This window comes from Pogoniulus pusillus, chromosome 16 (assembly GCF_015220805.1).
Source record: "Pogoniulus pusillus isolate bPogPus1 chromosome 16, bPogPus1.pri, whole genome shotgun sequence".
In the NCBI taxonomy this organism is placed as follows: Eukaryota; Metazoa; Chordata; class Aves; order Piciformes; family Lybiidae; genus Pogoniulus; species Pogoniulus pusillus.
The window spans coordinates 5,540,429-5,566,029 of NC_087279.1; the positions used below are offsets into that span (position 1 = coordinate 5,540,429).

Consider the following 25,601-nt stretch of genomic DNA (forward strand, 5'->3'; position numbering starts at 1 on the left):
GTGCTTCTTACACATATTTTCTTACGATAAACCAACCCAGCAACAGCAACACCGCCACAAAAACAGCATGATAATTTCCAGTTGATGATGTCAATAAATTAGTAGTCCATATCTGAGCATTACTGGAATTTCTTACCATACTAAGTAATGCGTGGAGTGTGTAGATGCATATATACAAACGTCCACACACACACACACATTGTTTGCCTTTTCAGATGCAATGGTCTGTGTTCTCTCACATTCAGTTCAGCAGAATTCGTCTATTAATCATGGTACATCTCACCCCCTAATTGAAGTTGCTAAAGTTCTTCATCTGGATGGCTTTGGTGGGTCATGACCATCTATGGGTCATAATGCTGGTAATTAATAATTTGTGTACTTAGCATTGTTGAAGCTGCTGGCTGTAGTGCAGGAAACTCTGATGCTGTCCATGCTGGTTTCATTATATCCCTCTGTGGTGGTAATCGTGGCTACTGCCCATGGGATCTTTGCTGCTGGAAACTCCATGCAGGTCAGCAGTCCTCAGAGTGATGTTCCTGAAGAAGATTCTCTAACTTCACACCTCCACCAAATGTCCTACATAAAGGAGGGAACAAAGTAATACTGTGCTAAATCCACGTTGCTAAGAGGAGGAAGGGACATCAGTAGCCTTTGCCTAGTGATGAGGTGATACAAAGTGCTTCATGTAACCCCTGTGCTGCTCATGGCTGGAGAAGCAGGGGAAGCATAAAGTATTTATGTTGACACCATGAGGCTGCAGCAAAGCCCATGGCTCAGGACAGATGCTTTGACCAAGCAGCTTGACTAATAGCTGGACACATCAAAATTGGGAGATTAGCATCTCTGCAATTTAAAGCATTTTCCTCCCTCCTCTCCCCTGAGTATACTGATGTTCAAGTCTGCCAAAAAGTTCCTATAGTCTTGCCTTTTAAGTCAAAAGTCCGTTTCAGAGCTCTCTAGATGCCCAGTTGGCTGGATGGTGTATAACTGTGGGTATATCGCATTGCCTTGGCTGTTCTGTATCATATATATATATTTATCTATATATATGCATATATAATCTGCAGCTATTACGCCCATTTGGTGAGTGTCTGTGGAGCTGCTTGAACACAGATTTTTATTACCGCTTGTTGGAGTCAGAATTCTGTGCTCTTGCCTTCCAACCCCGCGTTTCCTGCAGCAAGCCCTCCAAGGCTTGTGAGACCATCACCTTTGCGTATTTTGTCTGAAAAGCCTTAGCGCCTAGCTCCCTCTGCCAAGAGCCCCATACTATGTTTTTCCTAAAAAACTACGTTCAAGTTGCCAAAAAAATCGCTGGGAACTTGCGATTTCCGAGTTACAAGTTCACACACCAACTGCGAGAGGAGAAAAGGCGACGTGCGAGGTTCTGCAGAAGCCTCCATGTCTCCTTTCCGGCTGAGCTCTAGTCTGTGCCCCCACCGTGTCGTGTGTGCCGACAGCCTGAGCAGGCACCGGGGCTGGCGGCTGCTTCCAGCGTGTGGGCAGCTCGAGAGGAGCAGGCAAACGGCAAGGAAAGGGGAGGGAGGGGTGTGGGAAACAGACTGAGATGCAGACTCAGACTTAGAAAGGAATTCCAGCCGTGCCTTGGTGGATGGGAATGGGGTTACCTTGGTCTTTGGGAAGAGGAGAGGTTGGGCAATGAGAAAGGAGCAGGTCGTCAGTGGAGCCAGGGGATTGCGAAACACTCAGTCTTTCTGTGTCTTTAATAAGCCTTGAAGCAACTGCTCTGGGAGGTTTGTCGGTTCATAGAATGGTTTGGGTTGTAAGTGACCTTAAAAGTCGTTTAGTTTCAACTCTCCCAGTATTGGCAGGGACACCTTTCACCAGACCAGGTTGCTCAAGGCCTCATCCAGCCTGGCCTTGAACACCTCCAGGGAGGGGCATCCACAGCCTCCCTGGAAAACCTGCTCCAGTATCTCAGCACCTTCACTGTAAAGAATTTCTTCCTGATACCCACTCTAGGTCTGCCATCTTCAAGCTTCAATCCATTTCCTCTCATGCTATCGCTACAAGCCTTTGTAACAAGCGCCTTTCTGGCTTGCTTGTAGCCCCATTTCAGATGCTGGAAGGTCTCCATAAGGTTTCTCTGGAGCCTTGCCTTTTCTGTGCTGAACAGCCCCAACTCTCATTGCCTGAGATCCCTCTGAGCCTGTCTATTCTCCCCTCTCAATTCTGTAAACTAAATTTTGCACATCTTCGTTTTACAAGCTTAAAATATTTTTGAGTTGAACTTCTTCTTTCTTTATTCCATGTTTTTTAAGTCTTCAGCAGTCGCATGTTTGACACGGTTTTGTTATCCTAGATGTTATGTTGCGATCTGGCACACGGAGCATTAATTCCTTTATCAGCTCTGTTTCCTTTACAGTTGTTCATTTAATTGAGCTCCTCTGTGTATTTTACAAAACAAGATGCATTCATTACAACTTGCAGGCCTCAGATAGGATTGTAATGTGGTCCGGGAAAGCAGCACTTCTGTAGATAGTTGTGGAAGTTGGGTGGTTGGTTTATTTTTCAGATGATGGGAGGAAGCGGTAGCAGAATTCTTGCATGCATAATTAGGAGGAACTTTCCAGAAGCTCTTTATTCTAGCTGTTTTCTTTTAAAGCTGTGTTTACTCTAAGAATTCGGCTGAGGCAGTTGAAATATGTGGCTGCAGTGGAGAACAAAATACATTGTATGTTTTGTTCCTCTCCTTGTTCTGCTTTGACTTGTGCAAACAGTTGTAATCCAAAGGAGGAGACAGTACAGTCTGTGACTGCGGTAGCATACGATCCAGTGTAGGGTGCAAATTACCCTCTTAGGGTACATCCTGACATTGAATAGTCTTGTCTTGTATAGAGTGTAAATAGAGTGTAGCCTCCTCTTTCACAAGCCCTGGAGCAGGAAGCCACATGCCTTAGCTTTACAGTGTTCAGGAGCCAGCACATCTGTGTGACCATGCACCTGCATGTGGCCGGAGATGTTCAAGTACTGTCTGCAGTGCATGTTTTGGGCGTTAGCACACATCGCTGCTTGTAAACTGCCCCAGCCTGCTGCAGGGGATTCAGCACCAGAAGGGCCATTTCCTAGAGCAAGGAGCAAATTCTGCTGATCGTGGCAATGATGGACTCCTCCTCCAGTCCAGGGCCACACAGCTTGTTTTGGAGAGGTCCTGGAGCCACAGTGCTGGTTATGGGGAGGCTCTCTGTCTCGCAGAACTGGCTGCTCAGGCTGTATGGAGCCTCCTTCTTCACAGAGATGTGAAACCCAACTGATCACAATCACAGAATGGTCTGGTTTGGAAGGGATCTCCAGAGGTCATCTACTCCAAACCCCTCTGCAGTAAGCAGGGCCATTCTCAGCTAGATCAAGTTGCCCAGAGTCCTGTTGAATCCCACCTCAAATATCTCCAGGAATGGGGCTTCAAATACCTCCCTTGGCAACTTGTTCCAGTGTTCCACTACCCTCATCCTGAGCAACCTGCTCTGGGTGACCCCGCTTTAGCTGGGGGATTGAACTAGATGTCTCCATATAGCTAGTCCCTTCCAGCTCCTTCCATTCTGTGATTCTGTGATGACATCACATGTGGACTAGGTATGGGCAGCCTCAGGAGTGCTCATGACAACCTGCAGTTGTTGGCCGAGAGAAGCTGGAGAAGCTTCTCTGTTGGTCAAGAGAGGCTGGATGAGGCACTTACTACCATGGTTTAGGTGATAGGTTGGGTTTGATGATCCTAGAGATCTTTCCAACCTGTTTGATTCTGTGATTCTGTGTCCAGTTGTCCCTTTTCCCTCTCCTAGCCGTCTCTGATGGTGGCCATCGCTCTTCAGCCATAGGTGAATGCACAAGAGGGATTAAGAACTTGGCTTCCTGCATCCTGACTCAAAAGTAGGCATATGTGCTTTTTTGGTGAGTAGAAACAAATCAGTTTCTACAGAGCTTTTTTAGGGAGTTTTCTCAGGCACAGGATGAAATTTTGAGGTGGAAAAAAATCACACTTTTTTTCCCCTTCTATTGGGCCAGTGTGGTGAGGACCAGCTGTATTTTTGGGTGCTTGGGATCCATGTGTGTCACTGTTGAGCATGTGGCTGTTGAAGAACATGTGCAGTATGTACATGTCTCCTGCACAGCAATGTGGTGGGGTTGAATCCTTGCTCTGGACTCAGACTGGAGCTGTTCCTGGAAAACACAAAACTGGGGAAGAGAAACACCTCTTCTGTCCCGTTTCATCTGTTCTGGGTGATGCTAAGCTGGTATATTGGGTACTTTTGTAGCGTGTGTGTGTGTGAGCTTAATAAGCACCAACGTTCTCAGACACGTGTACAGTTTCTCTTCTGCATCCTGCTGTCCTAGCTGTAATCTGAGAGCTGTAGCCCTTGGACAGGGCAAGGCAAGCAGACTGTATATGTTTCCACAAAAGCTTAGCTAAGTACATTTTTCTTATTGTGTTATGGGCCTGATTCTTCAGGGGCTTTAGATGCCCTCAGTTGTGGGTGCTCAGCATTTTTGCAAGTCACCCTCCTCAGAAGTTGGTGGTTGCCTTTTTAATTTCTTTTTTCCAGTGGGAAAAAGCCTTTTTCCGTTTGCTGCTCCATAGACTGAAACCACTAAAGAGCCCTTGCTTAGTTTTCCATACACAAGCGCACACTGACGGGAGCATGAGGGGGACTGGAGGTCTTAGAAGGCTTTAAGTGTATGAAAACAAGGAGTTCTAATGAAAATGGTTTTGCAACCTAATTGTAGTGGGTGTGCCCTTGTTTGCCAAAAGAAATGAAAGTGCTGGAGGCCGAAGTGCTTTCTTTGTCCTCAGAACGGTGAGCAACATAAACTTCCCCAGCCAGTTTGGCCAAGGTGCCCCAGACCTGCACATCCCTGCAGAGCTGTGACGCTCTCCTCTCCTGCAGTCTTTCCCGTGGAGTTAGAGGCTTGAGCCATCTAGCCTTGGTTTGCTCTCCAGAAATGCTGTGTTTTGGATGATGGACCTTTCTTGGTGTCCTGAGTGCCATTCTTAGAAGGTGTCTTGTTCACATGGCAAGCTTGCTCTATTTGGGGAAGGCAAGGTGTCTTTTCCAGCAGTTTTGAGATTCTTGACTTGCCCTCTGGATGGAGATCCAGACCTCCAAGTAAGCCTTTTGAAGGCAAGAGGCTTGTTCCTCCTGGCATGCTGTCTTGGGAGTAGTCCTTGCATCACTACAAATGTGGTCCCTGGGGGAGGCAAACGCTCTGCTGCCTTCTGCTTCAGCCTCCTGAGATTGAGATACCCAGTGCCCCACAGAAACATGATCCATTTTAAATAGATGCTAGTTTGCAGCATCTTGGACTTGCCGTGTGAGGATGAGAAATGCTAACATAAATTCTTTAAATAACATCTAGTAGTGTTGAATGCACAGAATTATAAAACATTCTTATATTCTGAGACTCATTTGCATCTTCACATTAAAAACTCTGGTTTTCTTTTCAGGGAACGGTTGCAAGATCTGATTTGTTTTGAAATCAAAGCTAAATTTGTGTTCCTGGTTTCCTCTTTGCCCTTCATTTGACAAATTTTTCTTGTTCTATAAATACAGAATTGTAAACAAGGGCTAATCCTTAGCAACAACCTGGAAAGTTAACATTTCTCTCCAGCTCCTATTATAATTAATTCAGACACTCTGAGTTATGATGTGATTTACACATAGTATTCCTAAGGCCAGGAGGTACTAATACCTTGTTAGAGAACTGAGGAAAAGAGCACACTTTTGTGTGCGCCATATAACATAATTGCACTGCATTTTCTTTCATAAGAAGATGCTTAAAGATGCTTTTTACTTTGCATTTGAAAAATGGAAGGCTTCTGCTTTTGCATTTGGCTGAAATTGTCTTAAATGTGTTTTCCCTCCTGCAGCAGTCGACACTGTCAAAACATTTTGCAATGTACATTTTAATAATACGGGTTAAGACCATCATTATATTAATTTAATTCTCAGCGTAGGTAAATTTGTAAGATGCTTCCACTTTGTCATAAAAGTTTCTCTCAGTAAACATCATCTGTTTTCCCTGTGCAGGAAAGAAAGGGGTAACACAGCCAGCAGAAGGATAAATCCCTCATGTTACCATTGTTAAAATACAGCGTGAACAGTCTCTCTCGTGGTCCATCCTTTCACTTAACATTTTCATTTCATTTGTGTTTTACTCTGTCGGTAGTTGTTCAGGGAGCGTTTTTGTAGTGTTACCCCACATAAAGCCACATGCAGTTGAAGACTGCAACTCCCCAAAGGCTGTGATTAAAACGTTATGGATGTGGCAAACCGCAAATGCAAAAGTAAGTTTGCATTTCGCTTTTCTTCATAAAATGTTTTATTTGAGTTTTGTAATACCTTGGTACCGTGGTCAGCATCGCCATAAAAATCCTGTGTTATGTGGAATGATACAATCTGTGAAGCATTTCCCATTATGTAGACACCATGTCTTTAAATTATAGCAATTTCTTAAGATTTTAAAGCAAAATGAGCTCTTAGAAGTGTGATTAATAGCAGGGAATGAGGCTAACACTGGGTCATCAGTGGCACTCCATTACAAAAGAGGTTGGACTAATAAAAGCATCCATCTATTTGACCAATAAAGCATTTGAATGATATGCTTATAGTTTTTATCATACCGTAGTTACTTTGTACTGAATAAACTGTGATTTTACGTGCCGGAAAAGGAGCGTGGAGCAGGCAGCGAGGCTGAGGTGAGAGCAGTTGTCTCAAGTAGGGAAATATCAGGACTTTTATGTGAGGCTTGATGTTTTCAGAAGCCTTCAGGTTGCAGTGTCTAAATTTTTTGAAGCCGCTGTGAAATATCTAAATCCCCTGTGACCCGTGCCTGCCTGCCCACAGTCGGTCGGTGAGGCTGGCCCTCGCTGTCCTGCAGGGAGGGGAGAAAGGAGGGTATTGTGTGTAATCATTAATTCAGAGTTAAGTCCCTGGCAGCCCCAGACATCAGAAATACTCTGCTGAAGCACAGGAAATGGGGCAGCACTTCTGTTTTCCTGGTGTGCGGACGCCAACCCCGTCCTCCAGTCGCACCTTTCATCTTGGCCGCTATTATGCTGTCAACCTGATGTATTAAAAAATAGGCAGTTGCCTGAACAATGCTGCATTTGGGTTTTATTTAAATACCTGCCTTATTAGGAGGTTTTAGTGATTTCGTGGGTTTGAACCTTTTTTCTTTCTCCTCTTTTTTTTTTTTTTATCCTTAGATATAATTATTTGACTACAACAAAAGGCTAAATATTTTCTGAAAAATAAACCAGAGGTTCTTGGCTGGCCATGGATGCCCAGGATTGTGCTGTGAAGAAAAGCACCAAATATTCTAAAACTTGTGAAAAAATGATGAGAGGGGAGGCTTCTGGCCACCATGCTGTTTGCACATGAAATGGCAAGGGAGGGGAGTGCAGTGCCAGGGCCAGCTGTGACCTTGGATGCTTCATATATTCGAAACTGGGCTGATTTGTCTCGACGTTCAGTGGTGTTGAGGCTCTTCAGAAGGCAGTGGTGAACCAGGGGCAGCAGTGCAGGTGGGAGCAAAAAGCTGTGGTATAGGCCACAGCTACATCCTGTACCCCATCCAACAAGTACAACGTCTTAAAGGACTTATTTTGCATAGGAGAGGGATGAGGAGACTCACGGAGGTCACACACAGGGATTGTGTCAGGGCAGGAATGTAACCTGGAGCCTTGGATTAACCCTCACTAATAGGACCATCCATCTTCTCTCCCTGTACTTCAGATCTTTTCTGAAATCCATGTTCAGGGCAGAGAAGTTACAGAAGCCTCCCAGGAGGAGAGTTGCAGTGGGCAGCTTCTTGAACTTTGTGGGGATGAGAGCTGGGAAAGGAAAGGCTTTATGGAAGGTGGCAAACCTTGGAGACTGGCATTTTGAGCACCTGGAGGGCTAATGTCACAGTGCCGCAGGGCCAACAAATAGATATGAGGTAAGGAGCAGAGGTTTTAGGTGTGAGAAGACCTCAAAGGGGCTTCTAACTCCCTTTGTGGGTTAGCAAAAAGGAGCTGTGGAGATCTGCAGGGACAGCAGAATAGTGATGTGAGGCAGAAGGAAGAGGATTGAGGATGGGAGAGAAAAAAGAGAGGAGGAAGAGGGCTGAACCATGCCCTGCTGCCTCAATCTTGCTCAAGGAGAGAAGCCCACAGCTAGCATGGGCACAGATGTATATGTGTGTGGTCACGCTGGGCAGATGAAGTTGGGTAGAAAGATGTCATTTTGCTTGTTTGTTCAAGAGAGAAATGAAATTTCCTTATCCTACCTTTTGCAGTTGCTGATTTATTTTTTCTAAGAAATGCAAATAGATCTTTTACTTCAGTGGCCTGGCTGGTAAATCTTGTTTTGCAAAACACTTTCAAGTGTTTTCAACTCCTTTCTTTCCCCTTTACTGGAACAGATGCACAGCTATGTTATTTCCCCCTGTTGTCTTGAGGTTGCACAGCAAGACTTGCAAAAGCTTTTTGTTTGTTGTTGTTAAAGGGGAGGGAAAAAATTCCCCTCGATCCACAGAAGAGTTAACAGGATTTCACTCGATCTGCTCGTTTATGCAATGAGTAATGCGAGGTTGGTAACAGCAAATTGTTGTTTATAAGCAAACATGGCACTGTGTAAACAAGAAGGCCTGGTCCCCAACTGGTTTGATTTCATGGTGGTCAGCAGCTGATGTATGTAACGTACAACCTTTCTGCTTCTCGAAATGTCAGAAGAATGACTATTTGTTTGTCTTGAGTTCTTCCCAGCTGTTTACTCTGTAATGCATTTGCCTCAACCTTGATTCCCTAAAAGTGGCCCCTTTCTCCTCCCTGCTCTGTTTACATTAGTCCTGCCCCGAGTGTCACCTATGAAATCTGTTGATTATTCCACCTGGTTAATGTTAAATTGCTCTTGCAAGATGATGTGTTTGTTCATAAACACAAATGCTGGGCCCCTTGTTTACTGTACCCATGGCAGCAATCAGTTATTAAACAAATATTGCTTTGTTTGCGGGTGTGAGCAGCAGTTTATCCTGCAAGGTCTGGAAAAAAAACCTTTAAATGCTGGGATTTTGATAAAGGAGAAAAAGGGGAGCTTGTCCCTGGAATGTGGCTGAAACTCACTTCGGTTTGCTTTGCTTATCTTTAACTTGGGTGAAGGGGCTAGAAAGATTAGCAAGTTGTTTGGTTTTTCCAAGAGATTTCCTTAGTGTAATGATATCTATCCAGTTGTTTGCTTTTTTCAGAAGGGAGAGAGCACTCGTGCAAGACGACTAGCACAGCGGTAGACGGCTGATGGCTAGAAAATCCTGCATGGAGCAAACAAGGAGTTAGAAGGTCTAGGACAAAGATATAGGGCTATGAACCAGGTAATCACCCCGAAGGTACAGCCTTGCATTCCATGTCAGCGTTTTGGTCGGGGGCTTTTTTTTTGGTTGCTCTCTTTTCTCCTGGCAGATTTTAATTGATGCATGTGTCCTCGATGGAGTTGGAAAAGGCAAAGCTTTCACTTTATTTCTGAGGAAAATCTCTGGTTTAGAAGCAGAGCTGTTTGAATGGAGAAGCAAAAAAAAAAATAACCAAAATCTAAAACGTGCTCTGTTGCTCCTCCTCCTGTGAGTGAGATGACTGAGCTGCTTTTCTTCTTTCTATAACTGGAAAACTCTGTTTGCATCTGCTAATTTCTGTATGCTGCCTGTTTGCTCTTTGGTTTCTGGGAGTCCTAATTAGAGGGAGCCATCCTGGCAGTTGTTGCTTTTGGGTTGTTTTGCAAATGAACAAGAAAAACTTGCTCACACCATCTTTGTTTTCCAAAATTACTGTTTGTTATTGTTCCTGAACGGGGCTTGGATTTCAAATGCCGGGCAGGACCTGTTAGCACTAACAGTAAATTGTTAGGGCTTTGCACACAAAGGGAGTGAACCCTCTTAGAGTGACCTTGAGAAGGAAATGTTAACTCTGTTTGTGTCAAGGTGCTCTCTGTTCCTTTAGATGTGAATTAATCTGTTAAAATGTCTTGAATATGCATTTATAAGAAGCTTTTGAAAGATAAAATTAAGTAATTGTGCTTTTTTCATCCTTTGGAAAAGCCAGCAACAAAATGTGTTGTACTCAGGAGCTTCTATCAGTGATCCAAATGTACTGTTGGCTTTGGCTACCAGAATGGTGTTTGGGCTGGAGGGGAAGCAGGAGGTACCTGGAGTGTTTAAGTGGACAAGCTGGTCATGAACTGACTGGTGTTACTGCGATGAATCAAACCTTTGCTGCCTTAAACTAAGTGAAAACAGTGAAGTGAAAATGGTATTGTACAGAAGTACTGCAAAGTTGCACCTGGCTTTGTGGTGGTTGTCGGCTGGTGGAGGGGGTTAGAAACACTTTAAAGGAGATATGCATGGAGGGTGGGAGTGTAATTCATCTACAGCCAGCTCTTGGTCTTCTGAGGTTTGATCTCGTCTTGCTGTAGCAGTGCTGCTGCTGTCTAGCATAAACTAACCGTGTTTACTAAATGCATCTTTGGCCTTTTACTTGGTTGAACGGTCGCCTGTTTTTCTCTGAGGCACACTGGAAGACTTTACATTGTGAGCTCAGAGCAGTGTGCATACAAACAAGCAAGTCCCAGGCTGTGAGAATAGCTCTGCAGTTTCTGTTCCTGTTTTACACCACACCGTGGGGAGCCCTGCAAGCTGCTGCACCCAGGCTGGGATGAGCAGGTGGGTAACTCCCAAGGGGCAAGAGCCACCAAGGCAGCTCAGTATCTCACCGTGCTGCACTTAAGTGCCCTTCCTTCTGGAGGACTCTGTTTTTTCTGGTGCGGGTGGTGCTCACGTCCATACAGTAGCAGTCACAGAGTCGTATGGCACAAAGAGCTGTGGTTCCTCCTTTGGTTTGGGATTTTGTTCTTTTGGCCATTTGCCATTCCTTTCCTTAAAGTAAATGATGATCCCAGTGATGGTAAGGATGATTTCTGTCAAGCTCAAGACTGAAAGACAGCTCTCCCCAAGAGAGAGGAAGGAACCTCACTCTGCCGATGATGGTATGTAAATGATTACATCATATTTGCCAGTCGCTTGGAAGTGGCCCAGCTCTGGAGCTTTTATGCAGCTATGGCATGAGCCTCATGCTGAATATGGATTTTAATAGCTGTCAAACTGAGAGGCATAGACTGAGATAGAGCTGGCTTTGCAAAGGGGGTTTGTTTATCTGAGGTGAGACTAGGAGTAACTTCTGGGAGCATGCGTAAAATAGAGGGAGAATGCAGAAAGCTCATTTGGGAAAAGTTGAGTCTTACCTCTAGGAAAGGAGTGAGACCTGTTACCTTGGCAGCTTGGCATGTTTTGGTGCACTGGCTTTTCATGGAGACCAGATCTACTTCTTTTAAGCAGAGCAAAAAACAATCTTTTATTGTCTGTTTCTATTAATTTTTCTGGAATTTGCTTGTTCTCTGGTCTCAGTGTTTATGATCAGAGGACCCCTATCAGAGGAGATTTCCTTGGGGCTGACCACAGTGTCTGATTCTCTAAGAAGTTAAGTTGTTCGACCATGATTTCACAATAAGTCGTCTGACACAAGTGGATGAGGCTCCTGAGTCTCCTTCTCCTCTTCACCTGAGCTCTTCTAAATTTCAGCTCCTGCAGAGCATCAGGAGCTGAGCATTCACTGAGCTGCCTCCAAAGAATTTCGGCTCCAGTGGCTCTAATGGTACCCACTGCTGCTGAAGTAGTAACCACGGCAAAGCAAGCCACGCACCCAGACAGTGAAAGGGTCGGGTCATTGTATACAGTTAATTACAGAGCTGTGGCACCCTGCATCTAGATGGGATTGGGTGAAGCTGCCACTTGGGGTACTCAAGGATGGCAAGTGGACATAAACCCTGGCAGTTGTTCAGGTTCCTCAAAGTTCAGTCTGTTACCGATGTGATCCATCGGGAGGAGGGATGTGTGCAAGCAGTTTTGGAAAGCTCTGGCTTTTTGCTCACTGAATTCAGTCACAGCTTCATGTTTTCCTCCTCCTTGGTCCTTTTTTGCTTCTCTCCCCTCACCATGGCTTTGCATTACTGAGGAGCCTAGTATCAGGAGGGCACTGAAGGCTATCAGGCCTCCCAGGTGCTGGGGCTGCAGATCAGCTCATGAGGATACCCCCAGAGAAGAGTGGTTTGTTTCCCTTCCCTGGGGGGATTCAGCGCATCACCTCAGTGATGCGCTCAACCTCCACTGCCCCAAAGCTTGGGATGAGTCCAGCCAAGATGAGAGCACCAGGGCCACAGATGAATCAGGAGGCGAAGGCAAGGATGTGCTGTGGATGGTCCCAGTTCCCTGGGCCTTTTATTTCCTAGGCACTAAATGAAATTTCAGATTTTAGATATGTCTAGACATACACAGCGCACGATAAAGTTGATAATACATTAATCATTTTTAACAACAGGTAATATGCATAATTTATGGTGTTACAGTGCTATCTTTTTTGATATTTATGATGGATAATGCTCAGTTTTTGCCCTCATATTACTGCTTTAAATTATACCACAAGAAAATTAATGAGAAAGTAGATTTATGGGTTTCATTTGTTTGTCAATTCGGAAATTAATTGGGTGTTAATTTTAGCCGTCCCTCATCAGACCAGGTCTTTAGTATGTGTGCATTACTTTGCATTCATTGAAGCCTACCTCCCATTTACTGTGGGTCACTAGCTTTGCATACATTAAAATAGCCCTCAGGCTCATTCTCTTGATTACTTTTTGAACTGCCATGCATTAGAAAATTTACGCCTTTCTGTTATAATTATGAAAATTCACTATTGGAAGATGGTGCTTGCATAACAGCAAGTACACAGTCCTGCTCGGCGAGGCAAGATCGTGTAGCAAATCCCAGTGCGTTTTTGTTCTAATCCTGCAAAATAGCGCTCTCGACAATCTTTGTTGTGCGAGTGTCAGCCTTTGAAATTTCAAGGATCCATTTTAATGCACTGAATTACCTCTTTAAGCTGAGGAAATATCAAAGGATTTCACCTCGTCGCTGTCTCTTTGTTTCCTCTTTCCACACATCCCGTGCATGTTCCTCCCTTGCCTTGCTCCAGGTTTGCTTCTCCTCCTCCCAGTGCTGCTGTCAGACGTGACTCAGCGTCGCTTTTCAGGACAGCAGAGCCTGAGTCGCTCCGTTCCTTACTATTTTGGTTGATTCTTAAAGATCACCCTTAATTACTCTTTGAATCCCTTTCTCCTTTCTCATACTCCTGCACAATTCAGCAACCACCAGTCGTGTGTAGGCGAGTGGCCTTCAAAGGGGTAAGCATGAAGTTTTACCCAAAAAGTACCCTAATGTACTGACAGTTGATCTATAGTTAGTTAGTACATAATTATACCTAAAATACACCCTGTCAGCAGGATAAATGACGGCTACTGAAAACTCTAAAAGCATGACGGGTGTTCACCCATCTGCAATGACGAGAGCGGAGGGGTTTGTAAGTTGAGAAAGGCTGGTGAGTTCAGCATGATCTGATTTAGTTAAATCATGCCATATGTTGGGATGGCTCTTTCTAATAGTCGTGCTAACCACAAACACAGGCAGAGAGAAGTCATCTGGTCCACCTGGCTAGTTTGGACTCCCCTCCCCGGCGTTATTTCTGTACTGAGCGTGGTGGCAGCCCTTGAGCTGCTCATGTGAAGCTGGCTGATTCACAGTTAATTGTGACATGGTGTAATTTAGTAAATGAGCAGCTGAACATCTGTATGCCTTCCCCCACGGTAGATCAAAGCCTTACCTTTCACAAGGCTTTTAATTTCCACTGGTGAATCCTTTTTCCTTTGCTGAACTCATGGATGGCAGGGCGGCGCTGCCGGTCACCTCACCGGCCTAGGGACGGGCTGTCAGCTGGAGGAGATGGGGGTTTTGGCATCGGCTGTGGACCGTCGAAGCATGTTCCTGGAAAAATTCAGGAGTGGTGGTGGGATGTGGTGCCTGAGGAGCTTTCCCCTGCAGGGTGCTTCCTCCAAAGATACCGGGACTAAAAGAGACCACCTGTGAGTGAGGCAGTGGTCTCTGGGAAAGCCATCGTGGTTCTCGTGGGTGGTGACGAGGAGTGCCAGGCTGCTTCTGCCTTGCTTTGGTTACCTGCACTGGGGTAAGGAGCAGCTCTGCTCGTGCTTTGTGTGTTGCCAGAGCTAGCTGCGCTCTGAGGCACATTTCATTTTCAAGAGGTAGAATCCTGCCTTTGCAACGTTGCACTGTCATGGGATGCTTCCAAACATTGTTTGTTTGGGTTTTTTATATAATTATACAGAGAAGTGCTCTAAACTGAGCTTGCTTTGGGCAGCTGCTTGCAGCAAATAGGTAAAGTGTTTACTTCTAAACCTTGCATGGACGATAGTGTGTCTGCTGGAGACTGTAGGACTTGGTCTTGTGATCTGGTCACTTGAACCTGATTTTACCATTAACTCTTCTGCCTGTAAAAGCAGTAATATATTTTATCAATCTGTGTTGTGTTTAATTTACGTGTCCTTTCATGGCTGGGCCAAGTTCTTTAAGGGCATTTATTCTGCTTCATATAAATAATTGATCAGCCATGTTAATTTACTTCTGCCTGACTTGGTCAAACTTAATTAACTGCCCTGGCATAAGGACTGAACTTTTTGTTAGCTTAATATCTTTCACAAATGTGATGAAGAAGGGGCTATATTATGACAGCATTTTTGCTCTAGCACTGATCCCAGGGGACAGACCAGTGGAATGATCTTTATGTGCATATATGTATTTGTAAACACCTCCAAGTACTAATAACCGAAATAAAACCATCGGCCTTGGAGGTAACTTTGAAACATGCAGGCTGCATCCTGAATCTGTAGTCCAGGTTGAGTCTGGAAGGATATTAAATCAGAGATTTTAAGGCCCAGAAGACCTCAGGGATAGTTTTTTAAAGGTGATGAGATGCTTAAAGATGTAGATTGGTGCTTGTTCAGGAGTCTTAAAAATGTCTCGCCAGATGCCTCCGTGTATGGTGAGGCATCTAAATACAGCTAAGTATCAGCCCCTCCATCTTTCAGACTTGCCGTGGGCCCTTGCTCTGACGGGTGCTTAGGTTGGCAAATCCTCCCTTGTGCTGGCATTAAACAATGCTGCTTAGTCTTTAGAAACTAGACTAGGAGAAGAACTGAAGAAATTGCACACTTCAGTGCCCACCTCCTGCCTACTAATCTCCATGCTTAACCTTGCTCATCTAAATAGTCCAGTGGAGCCTCGAGACGTGTCTCTGCAGCATCTGGTGATGCTTTCTGATGTTACAGACTTTTTTTTTTCCCCTATTCTTTTTTTTTTTTCTGTTGAAGATTAGCACAAAACATTTTCAAAATTGGGATTCCTTCAGGTTCTGTCATTTTAGTTCAAAACACCAACACTAGAGTCCGCAGAGAGATCATTTTGATTCATCCAAAGTTCACATCCAACCTCTGTTTTTTCAATTTTGGCCATGCTCTTAAGAAATCAGCCTACTTCTGTCCAAGTCAGCTGGAAAATGATTAGCTGTTGTCCTCCTCTTGACAGTGTGCCTTGCTTTGATTCCACTCCACTGAACTTGTACACCACTACCTTGAATGTAACATACTCAGCAAGGAGATGGGCCAAACTGTATGGCTTTGGCTTTGTGTTTGACTGTGCATCAAAGCTAGAAAATGCTTTGTGCAGGTTAACAGAGGACTTTTGAGAAATCAGTCACTGTTGTGAGTCTGGTTTTTTTTTAAACCAAACTGGCATTAAGTCGTGGAAGAACACTTCTTTTATTATGTGCTCTTTGATCTCAGGGTAAAGTTTTCCATGTTGTTGTTTGTACTGCAGCTTAGCGTTGGCCCCTTGATATGGGAAAAGCATCTTGTGGGATGGGCATGCTTTTATGGCGTCAAATGTCTCAAGTCAGAACATTGTCTCTTCTGTGTCAAGGAAGCTTTCCATAGAATCATAGAATAGCTTTAGTTGAAAAAACATCTCTAAGACCATTGACCAGTTCAACCCAATGCTACCATGGCCATTAAGCATGTCCTAAAGTGCCATGTCTGCATAGTTTTCTGAACACCTCTGGCATGGTGACTCCACCACCTCCCTGGTAAGCATATTCCAATGCTTGACCACCCTTTCAGTAAATAAATTTTTCCTAATACCCAATCTGAACCTCCCCTGGTGCAATTTCAGGACATTTCCTCTCATTCTATCATTGGCACTAGGAAGAAGAGACCAACCCTCACCTCACTACAACCTCCTTTCAGGTAGCTGCAGAGAGCAATGAGATCTCTCCTCACAGCCTAAAATAAATCATTATGCAGAGCAGCTTCTTCAGCACTATTTTGGTTACCTGGGGTTGTATTCAGACCAAAATCACAGTTTGTGGTACTAGACCTGAAGCTTCAATTCCATTCCCACAGAACCTAATCATGTTGCATGAAGTCAACCTTGCTTTGCTTTTTTCCTGTCATAATTCTGAATGACAGATTTCACTAATAGGCTTCTGTAAGGCCCGCTCCTCTGTGCTGAGGAGAGACAATTATCTCAGCCATCCTCAGTGTGCTATCACCTCAGCTCGTTTAGGTGTGCTCAAAAAGACAAATAATAATCACTCTTGCAGAAGGCTCTTGCAGTTTGATTTCCATGACACGACGCTTGATGATCAAACCAAACCGCCATTATTTATGTCACCTCACATTTGACTACAGAGAAGAAATAAACAGTTTTATCTTTTTCTCCCTTGCAAATCCTGTTTTCTGCTGGAGGTATCGTGGCAAAGTGGATTTGTTTTGTATTGGCATCCAGGTGAAGTTATGTTGAGGTTGACTGCCTGCAAATGGGTGCTTTTAAAGCAACGTTTGCTCAAAGGTCTTCACTTCTGCTTGTAAGAGAAGTTTTTGAAAGTCTGAATGCCACAGCTTTCATTCTTTTGATATTCCCTTTGCAAACTCCATTTCCTTCATATCTGCTGATGATTCTGCTGGACAGAATACATAAGAGTCCGGGCACAGGCAGTGGAGGGACTGGGGCCAGCCATATGCAGCTCAGGTGGTGACTGGCTGGGCTCTGTTGAATTATAATAGAGCAGGAAATTTGTCATGGGAAAGGTTCTCAAGAACTATGATATTTTGTGACCAAATACTATAAATAATCCATCTTTTTCTCTGTCCTATAGGTTGGAAAAATCGTAGCAATTTCTACTGTTGTTTCTTTCCAGGAGCTTTTTGCAATCCTGGAGACAATAAATAATCTCTTGACTAGTTTGGTTGTGAATTATTTGCTGTGTCCTGGAGATATTGCGCTCAGAAGGGCAAGCCAACAATTCGTGATCAGGCAGTGACAGATTTTCTCCTCAGTGGTGCACATTCTTCTTGCTGCTTTTCAGAGGTATCTTGGAGCTTTGGTTGGTGTTTTCTCTGACCCTCCTTAGTAGTTTATCCAGGTGCTCACTTCCAGTCAATTTGTTGCATCAGAAAGTGTTGGAGAATGAAATGTACTCTTTGAGTGTTTTGGCACATTGGTTTTAGCTTCTCTTTCCACCATGGTGTCTACAGGAGGCACCTCCTACTAGTTCTTTAGTATGTCCTTTCTCTCTCAGGTGTGGTCTACTTGATAGTGCTGTGCTGCCCACCCTTTGCTGTTGTACATCGCAGTAATCAAAGACAGGACTCGCTAGGTTTTAACCTGCTAACCCAGTCTTGGGTGGTGGTCATCCTTGTCCAGATTCTTTTGCTGAGGTACATTAATGTAATGCTTGATTTTCTCCAGTTGATACTTGACCCCACGTTTGGATGGAAGCAGAGAACAGATCAGTTCTTGCATTTTGATTTATCTCTGGTTAAATAAGCATGTCCTTTTTAGTAGTGTAGCATGTAAAGATTTCATGGTATACTTAAGAGTAACTAGTGAACTGTCTGGAGAATCTCAGTCCTGTCTCTTCTGTGGAAGCAATCTGTGCCATGCAATCACTGCCCAATGTGTAATTCAGCCTGGCTTGGTAGATGTAGCACTTATTTAAGCCTTATCATCCTTGCGGGCTTGCCTTAGAGTGCCAAAAATGAAAACCACACTATGCTCCGTCTGTGCCACATCAGGATCATGTTAAAACCCAAAAGCCTTTGCTGGTGGTGTTGGGAAAGCTGCAGGTTTGTTTGGATCTCTGGAGCTTTCACCAGGGAGTCGACAGAAGCCTTATAATGAGCCCTCAAGCCCTTTCAAAGATTTCACAAAACAGATTGGAAGAAATTTCTATGGAGCAGCTGAAATTTATTTAAATGCAATCAGAAGATTTGAAACTGCCCTAGCACTGTCTGCCTGCTTGGGTGGCCATCAGCGTGGATAGATCCTGTCATGGTTGGACCTGGGTATAGCTAATGAGTGGTTCACCCATTTCAAATGTGGATCATGGAGGAGTGCTCATGTTGGAGCATAGTGATGACACAGCTGTTGTTAGTAAGCTGCTTCTTAATTAGGACATTTGCTTATCATTTGTATGGATCCTTACTGTGTGATTCTACTGAATGAATGAGAGTTCTGGCATTGCTGTGTTAGGCACAGGCATACCTCTGCACAAAACATCTGATGCTGAATGTCACCTGGGGCCAGCAGACACCCAGGCAGCCAGAATTGGGAGGAGACATAATCTCTGGCCAGTACTTCACCTTTGGTGGCTGCGGGCTCAGAACTGCACCGACATAGTTCCCAGAGAAAGAGTTTCCCGTGGTACTTTTCAGTTGAAATGTATTCCTTGCTCTCAGCCTTTCTGATTGATGTTTTCCCTTATATGTTGGAAGGAAAGAGGTTTTCTTCTTCCTTTTAACTCAAGATAGTTACTGAATTCAAGCTTCCTTAAACATAAAATGTCTTACTTCCAAGGGGAACCACCCCACACAGAAGCATTTGGCTCACATGTGCATGTGGTGAGTTAGCATGGACTAGGAAATATGCTTAGAGGATGCAACTTGGCTTACCATAATCTGGGGGAGGGTGGGAGGAGGAGCGTGGAGTGAAGGAAGGATGGGCTGGCAGAAGCAGAGCAGGTTGAAAACATTTAAATCCTGGACTTTTGAGGCCTTTCAGGTGGAAATACCCCTAAATACTCATCAGAACATTTCAAAGATAGTGGTTTGCAGCTGCAGTCATACATGCTTTGTTTGCGAGAGTCTTGTTGTGCACAAGAGCTGTCAGTTAGTTCCCAAAGATGTGTGAATCCTAGGAACTCCTGGGTAACCAAGCGGGCACTGACCTTCATCCATGTCCTCATCTTCATCATTTTTGTGGGTCCCACAATCTTCACCCAGGACAGACATCCACCATGAGTCAGGATCTGTACAAGCTGGCTGTAAATATCTGTGGCTACCAAGATGATGTTTAGCTGAGTAATGCTGTGGGTTCTTTGTTGTATACTCCATAGTGCATCCAGAGTCAGACCAAATCCATAGCCAACAAAGGTGCCCAGAAACCTCATTCTGTGAGCAGTTGTAGTGTTTTGCCCCAAGCAAAAACTGATGGTGTCCAGGAGATCCCACACTGGGCCCGAAATGCTTTAGAGTAATAAAAGTTGCTAATTCAGCAATATCTTGGTGTTAATGGAAACCAAAGTAGTGAATGCTCTGCCTTGCTTACCTGCCCCTACCGAGGGTACCTCAAGGTTTTGATGTTGTCCATCATATGCTGCAGAGAATGACTCATCTGTTTCAAAGGAAAGCATCCAGATGTAACTAGAGAAATTTAATTACGGATTCTATGAGTTCCTTCAAAATTGTTTTCTGTTGTTTTTTTTTCTCTTAAGGGAAAAAAGATGTTGAGCAAGTAACACCATATTTAGAACAGAACTAACTTAGTAAAATGATAGCTGTACCAACAGATAAATAAACATAAACTAGTAGCATGAACCGTTAATGAAAGATAAATCGTATGAAGGGAAATGACAAATGTTTACAGTTTTGGCAGGATTTAAACCAGGGCTTGTCTCCTTATATACAGCAACTGTTTTAACAGCTGCTTTTTTTTTTTTCCTCCTTCCCTCCCCCCCCCCCCCCCCAAATTATTTCAGGTTTTTGAGTCATGATGCAAGAATCTGGGACTGAGACAAAAAGTAACGGTTCAGCCATTCAGAATGGAGCGAGCGGTGGCAACCATTTACTAGAGTGCAGCCTGCGGGAAGTGAGATCAAACGGCGAGACACCTTCAGTTGAAATTGGGGCTGCAGATTTAGCACATCTTCAGCAACAGCAGGTACTGTAAGACGTATTCCAAGTTTCCTACTTCCAGAAAAAGCATGAAACATTTAACCTCCCCCTTCCCAAACCCTTTGCATTTGCCAGCCAGAGGATGCTTCGAGGACTTGCCTATGACGTTCTGTACGTTTTTATCCATAGGGGATTGCAGTTGTTAACGTAAAGGGGACACATTGGGATTTTCTTCTGGGGTTGCTTTTTAATAGTTCCCTGGAAATACCTGAAGCTCAGGACATGCTTTTGTTGCCTGAATGTGTTGAGTCTAGTGGCAGCGATGGAGTGAACCGCTGTTTACAAATAACTGGTCTCCAAAATACGTCCCTGGGTGGAAAGTACGCTGATGTTAAGTTTTGTTTGTGCAATGAATTTTAAAATAACCTAGCAACCTCTCTCAACAGAATGTTTTCTATTAGTGAGAAAGGCTGTGGAGGTATCTGCTGCGGCAAAACCTCTGAACAAATAAATAAGTCCATCCTGTGGCAGTACTCCTGAAGTCAGGAGAATCGGAACCAGGTTGTGCGTTTTGCCTTTCGTGTTTTAATTGGGGCGCTGTCTGGGAAGCGAGCAGGTTTCACCCATGTGAATTACCTGCATAATGTGTTTTGTCGCCGTCTTCTCCCTGATAACATTTTGAAACCCTCTGAGGGAATTTTGCAGCAGAGCACCGGGCATGTGTCATTAACGTGTTTGGGAACAAAGGCTGCAGTAGAGCCATGGTGGATTCGCTTACGCCTCACTTGCACTTTCTCTAATGCAATAAGCATTTTTAAAACCTTTTTAAATAAGCGATTGGCAGCTGGTTAAGATTCCCCTAAGTGTACAGTGATCTTCGCAGCAGGTTGTTGTGGAGAAGGAAAAAAATCCTGCTCTCAAAAGACAAAGCAAAGCGAAGGCTTGTGGAGGAGCAGGGGACCCCCCGTTTGCCAACCTAAGACAGAAAGCTGCCATAATTAAACAAGTCAGAAAAACGGATGATACTAAATGCACAGGCTTGGGTTGTTTCAATCATTTTCATCCTACAAGTTTTTACTTGAAGTGAGAATACCATCAGTGAGAAAATCACAGCCATGCTGAATTCATTACTGCAGTAGTCACACAAAACCACGGATAAAATTTCAATAACTGCAGGCCACAGTTGAGTAAACAGTTGCACTGAAACTTAATTCCTGTTGACTTTTCCCTCATTCTTCGCCAGGGGCACATTCTGATTCGTAGTGCAAAGACAACAGGGGTTACAGCTTTGATTAATATAGGACAGTAGAAGAGGAGTAAAATATGTTCAGCGCAAAGGTCTTGTCTTAAAAAGGCTTCGTATCAAGATGAGTGAGTTAGGTTGCGTTTTCCATAGGAGCGCTATGGAATTTTCCTATGCTGCTTTCCGCAGGGAGAAACAGAGGGGGAGTCGTGCGAAAATATACGCACCCAGGACCAGCACTGCTCACATCTCTGCTCCTCCACTCCTACTATCACCAGTTACTAACCTTCACTGCTGGCACTTCATGCCAAGGCTTCTCTGTAGCCATCCAGAGGGCTCCTGCTGCCCTCGATAACGTGGTAATCTTGCGCGGAATGGGATGTGTCACTCAACAGACGCCCATTCGGTCAATTAAGGAGTGCCACCAATTCATTCCTACACAGATCCTCCAGCCTGCCCCCAAATGGTGCCCAGCTCAGGCACAAGTGGTGCCAGCCCCCATGGGAGTGGGGTGGAGGATTACCAGGCTTGGGATTGCTTTCTCGCAGCTCAGATTTTAGCTTGTAGTTTATTTATCCTTTGCCAGTACAGTAAATGTGGTTGGGGAGCTTGCTTTTCTCCAAGTTCTTAAAAGACCTTTATGCTCTATGTTTGAATTCTGCCGTTAATTGGGTTTGATGACTAACTTCTCCACGGAGTTTGTCTTTTAAAAAGCAAGTCCGTTGTAAAGTTTAAAACAGTTATTGAAAAACAAAACAAAACAAAAACCTGATAACAACAAAAGGATCATCAGAGCTAGCATAAAAATATCAACCTTTGTGTTTGGAAAATATTTTTAAACGCTGAAAAGAAGAAAACCTTGTTGTTTTCAGACAGCTAATGCAAGCATTTACAGATACACACACAACATGGAGCATAATGTTTAGATGTTTCTCCATATACAACATATGCTCTCAGGTCACTTAACAGAATGCGTTGTACAAAACGCTCCTTCAATACAAATGAATGAGATCTGCATTAAACAGCTATTTCTTAAGAGCATTTCACTCAAATCTTTTCTTTTTGCCACCTGGCACTTGTTTTGTTTGGAGAAAAAAAAAAAAAGGGGAAAAAATATCACTGGTGGGTAGTTTGAGCTTTGCTGTTGGGGTTTAGTTGTGTGTTCCCTTGATGAGTGTGGCAGAGCAGAGAAACTTGGACGTACAATGGCTTGTGTAAGGCATCTGTGCTGAATTCTGCTGCATGGGTTTTGGTGATATTTTTGAATTTATAAGGACTAATAGCTTTATTAGTATGAGAAAGGAAAACAGAAATGCTTTGGGGCTTTTTAAAGTAAGTTTTCATGGGTTTACAAACTTGTAAATATTTTTACCGTGGAAAAATACGGAGCTCCACAGATGTTCCTGTGTTTGAAGGAGCGGTGTGTGGTGTGAGCACTCTTGTAGAGGATGTGCAGGGAGGACTTGTAGGACAAATTTTATGCTTCCCATGTCATCTTAGTGTGATTCTACCATGCAAGGAGACGGAGGGTGATTTGATGCTAAATTATTTTAGCGTTAGCAGTCTTGTAAAATATGTTGTTAAGCTGGGAGTAGCAAATGTGGGTTTGAGTTCTGCTGTGTATAACAAAACCAAATGGCTCCAACTGATGGTTATGTTTGTCATTGTGAAGTAAGAAAGCCAAAGCGACTGAAGAGCCAAGGGGCTCTTCAGGGACAGTACATCTGTGGAAGAGTTGGATAAAAATGGGGGATACATACAGGAGGATTCACCCCAGAAGCAGACTGAAAAGGAAGAAACCCCCTTTCCTGTAGGATTTTGGCACTGTGGCTGCTCTCCTACTGCCACTTACCCACGGGTGCCAGTGGTTGGCATCTCATGGGAATGATTGTCAGGATGAAGTAGAATGGGTAGGGTCTTGCCAACCTGCTTATGAAACCTTGAGTAGACATGAAGGTTGCAGGGGTCATTGAACTTTCTAAAGAGATGAGAATCACAGAATGTATCTGGTTGGAAGAGACCTCCAAGGTCATCCAGTCCAACCCTCTTCCCAGCGCTGAAGGGTCAACACTAAACCATGGCCCACACACTTGGAATGGGGTCAGGCAAGGGGACTCAGGAGCCTGTTCCCAAAGGTGCCCACACAAGCGGAACCAAAGGATGGAGCAGAAACCCTGGGAGCTGGTTGCCACACGAATTCTGGTAACATTTCTTGGCTCTGAGGCATCACAGGAAATATCTGGAAGGTGCAAAATTCGCGTTGAAGTGACCCGAGAGCTGAAGGTCAGGCTGTGGATGAAGGAAGCATGGACAGAAAGTATGTAATAATGTGGTGACTCTTGCCTACTGAGGAGTAATAAATAAAGGCTCTTGAGGACAAACTGCCTTTTAATGTATGATCACAGCTGTAGTTGCTTCAGTGGTTTCTGACGTCTACTCAAATTGAAGGTTTGATGCTTCAGTCTTAGCCAGTTCCTTTTTTTTTTCCCTTTCCTCAGCTTATAAAATAAATATTATTTATTGTGTTTTATTTTTATCCTCAGGACTATTCATTAAAGTGTTCTTCACATTATTAGCAGAGAAACAAGAATATGAATTGAACAAAGAGAATGAATACAAAGTTGAATTCTGGTAGAAAGCAGCAAGACACCAAATGCTGTGTTGCGTGGTGGCAGAAATACAAACCTCTCCACATCAATCGTGAGATCCACTTTGATACTGGAACTTCAAGTGCTGCCCCATGAGTATAAAGCTCAGTATCTTTTGTCTAATCCAGAATGCTTTTGAACTTTTTAGGAGGTATGTCTTTAATAGTAATTTGTTGACAGATTAGCTGCAGAGATTGCAAAGAGTTTATTTTGCAGACCTGGCAAGCTCGTATCAGTGTTCTCTTAAGGAAGAGAACACACATTGCTGTTTTGCAATGGCTTGCATTTATTGACAAGCTGCGCTGAGCAGGCAGAATTGGAATGTTTGTATAATGTAAACCTATAGCTTGCCTGATGGGCTGTAGTGTACTTTCAGGTAGTGCATGGATAGCTTGATAAAGAGGGTTACAAGGTGACTGTGTTTATGACCAAGTGGAATAGCAATACAAATGCAACTGGGACATGGAAAGACAAAGAGGAAGTTTATGTAAAGAATTGTAGGGAAGCTCCTTCATTTTGTCTTTGAGCTGAGCTATACTGTAATTATCAAGTGTCAGTTCAAGCTTTCTGAAGAGCTTAGATAAATACTGGTTTTGGCCATGTGTCCACTAAGGAAAGAAGGGTTTTTTTAACCTGGAGAAAACAAAAAAAATGACTGTTACATTTTGTTGCATCTTGGTTTGTACTTTTTACATTTTTATTCCACTGATTATAAGTAAATGAAAGATACAATTTTGTTGGTGTAGAGGACACAGAAAGAGTGCTTGACACAAGAAATCTGGACTAGGTTCTGGTGCCTGTGCCTGAGTCAGTGGTGACTTCACAGTCAGTGTCACTGACTGCATTTGGGGTGCCTGTGGCGTCGATGCGATGATGCCACAGCTGAGCCCCCAGGCAGCTGTTGTTTCAAGAGATGCTGGGATCTGGAGTGTTAGACTGAGGGAAGCAAACTCTGGGAGACTGTGTGGTTTTGTCAGATTTCATTCATGTTCCAAGGACAAGGAAAAAGTACAAGAAATAGGACATTTGGTGCATTGTTGCGAGGCTGCTTTAACTGGGCAGATCAAAAAGATTTGGCTGGAAATGAGCCTGACTACATTGCAGTGCAAATTAATGTTGCTTGGGTGGGTTTTTTTTTTACTAGTTTGGTGAGTTTCATCTTATTTTGAAAATCCATGGGGAGAGGTTACAAACTGCTTCAGTTTTATGGTCCCATTGCTCATGGTGTGGCCTTATCTCTTTAGAACAAAACAGCTAAACTAGATCCCAGGTAAAGTCTTTGTTTCATATTGACATAACTGGGTTAGACCAAATTTGTTTGTTAGACTTTAAGGGAGCGTCCGTGTTGAGTCATTCTGTCCGAAGAGGCATAAAGCCTAATTATTAAACTGCTGTTGCTATTGGAAGAGCTATTTTGAAAGTATAGCTTGAAGTCCATGCAGGCTATTGGATTGTGTCTGATTTTTGTGTTGCAGTGCACTGATAATTGATGATTACAGCGTGCTGAAAGGACCACTGCATTTGTAGAGCGTGTGCCGT

The 25,601-nt window shown here is 43.9% G+C and overlaps 1 protein-coding gene across 21 annotated transcripts in view; it reads left to right on the forward strand.

Annotated features, from left to right (window-relative positions):
• Positions 1–25,601, forward strand: part of FOXP1 (forkhead box P1) — a 434,335-nt gene that overhangs the window by 236,077 nt on the left and 172,657 nt on the right. For 20 of the 21 annotated variants that reach the window (XM_064156227.1, XM_064156234.1, XM_064156228.1 and 17 more), the window contains one exon: positions 20,036–20,217. In XM_064156227.1, coding sequence (XP_064012297.1) covers positions 20,047–20,217 — 171 coding nt within the window. In that variant the 5' untranslated portion in view covers positions 20,036–20,046. Of the gene's footprint in view, positions 1–9,243; positions 9,367–20,035; positions 20,218–25,601 lie in introns of all 21 variants that reach the window. The other variant, XM_064156236.1, reaches the window with a different exon arrangement.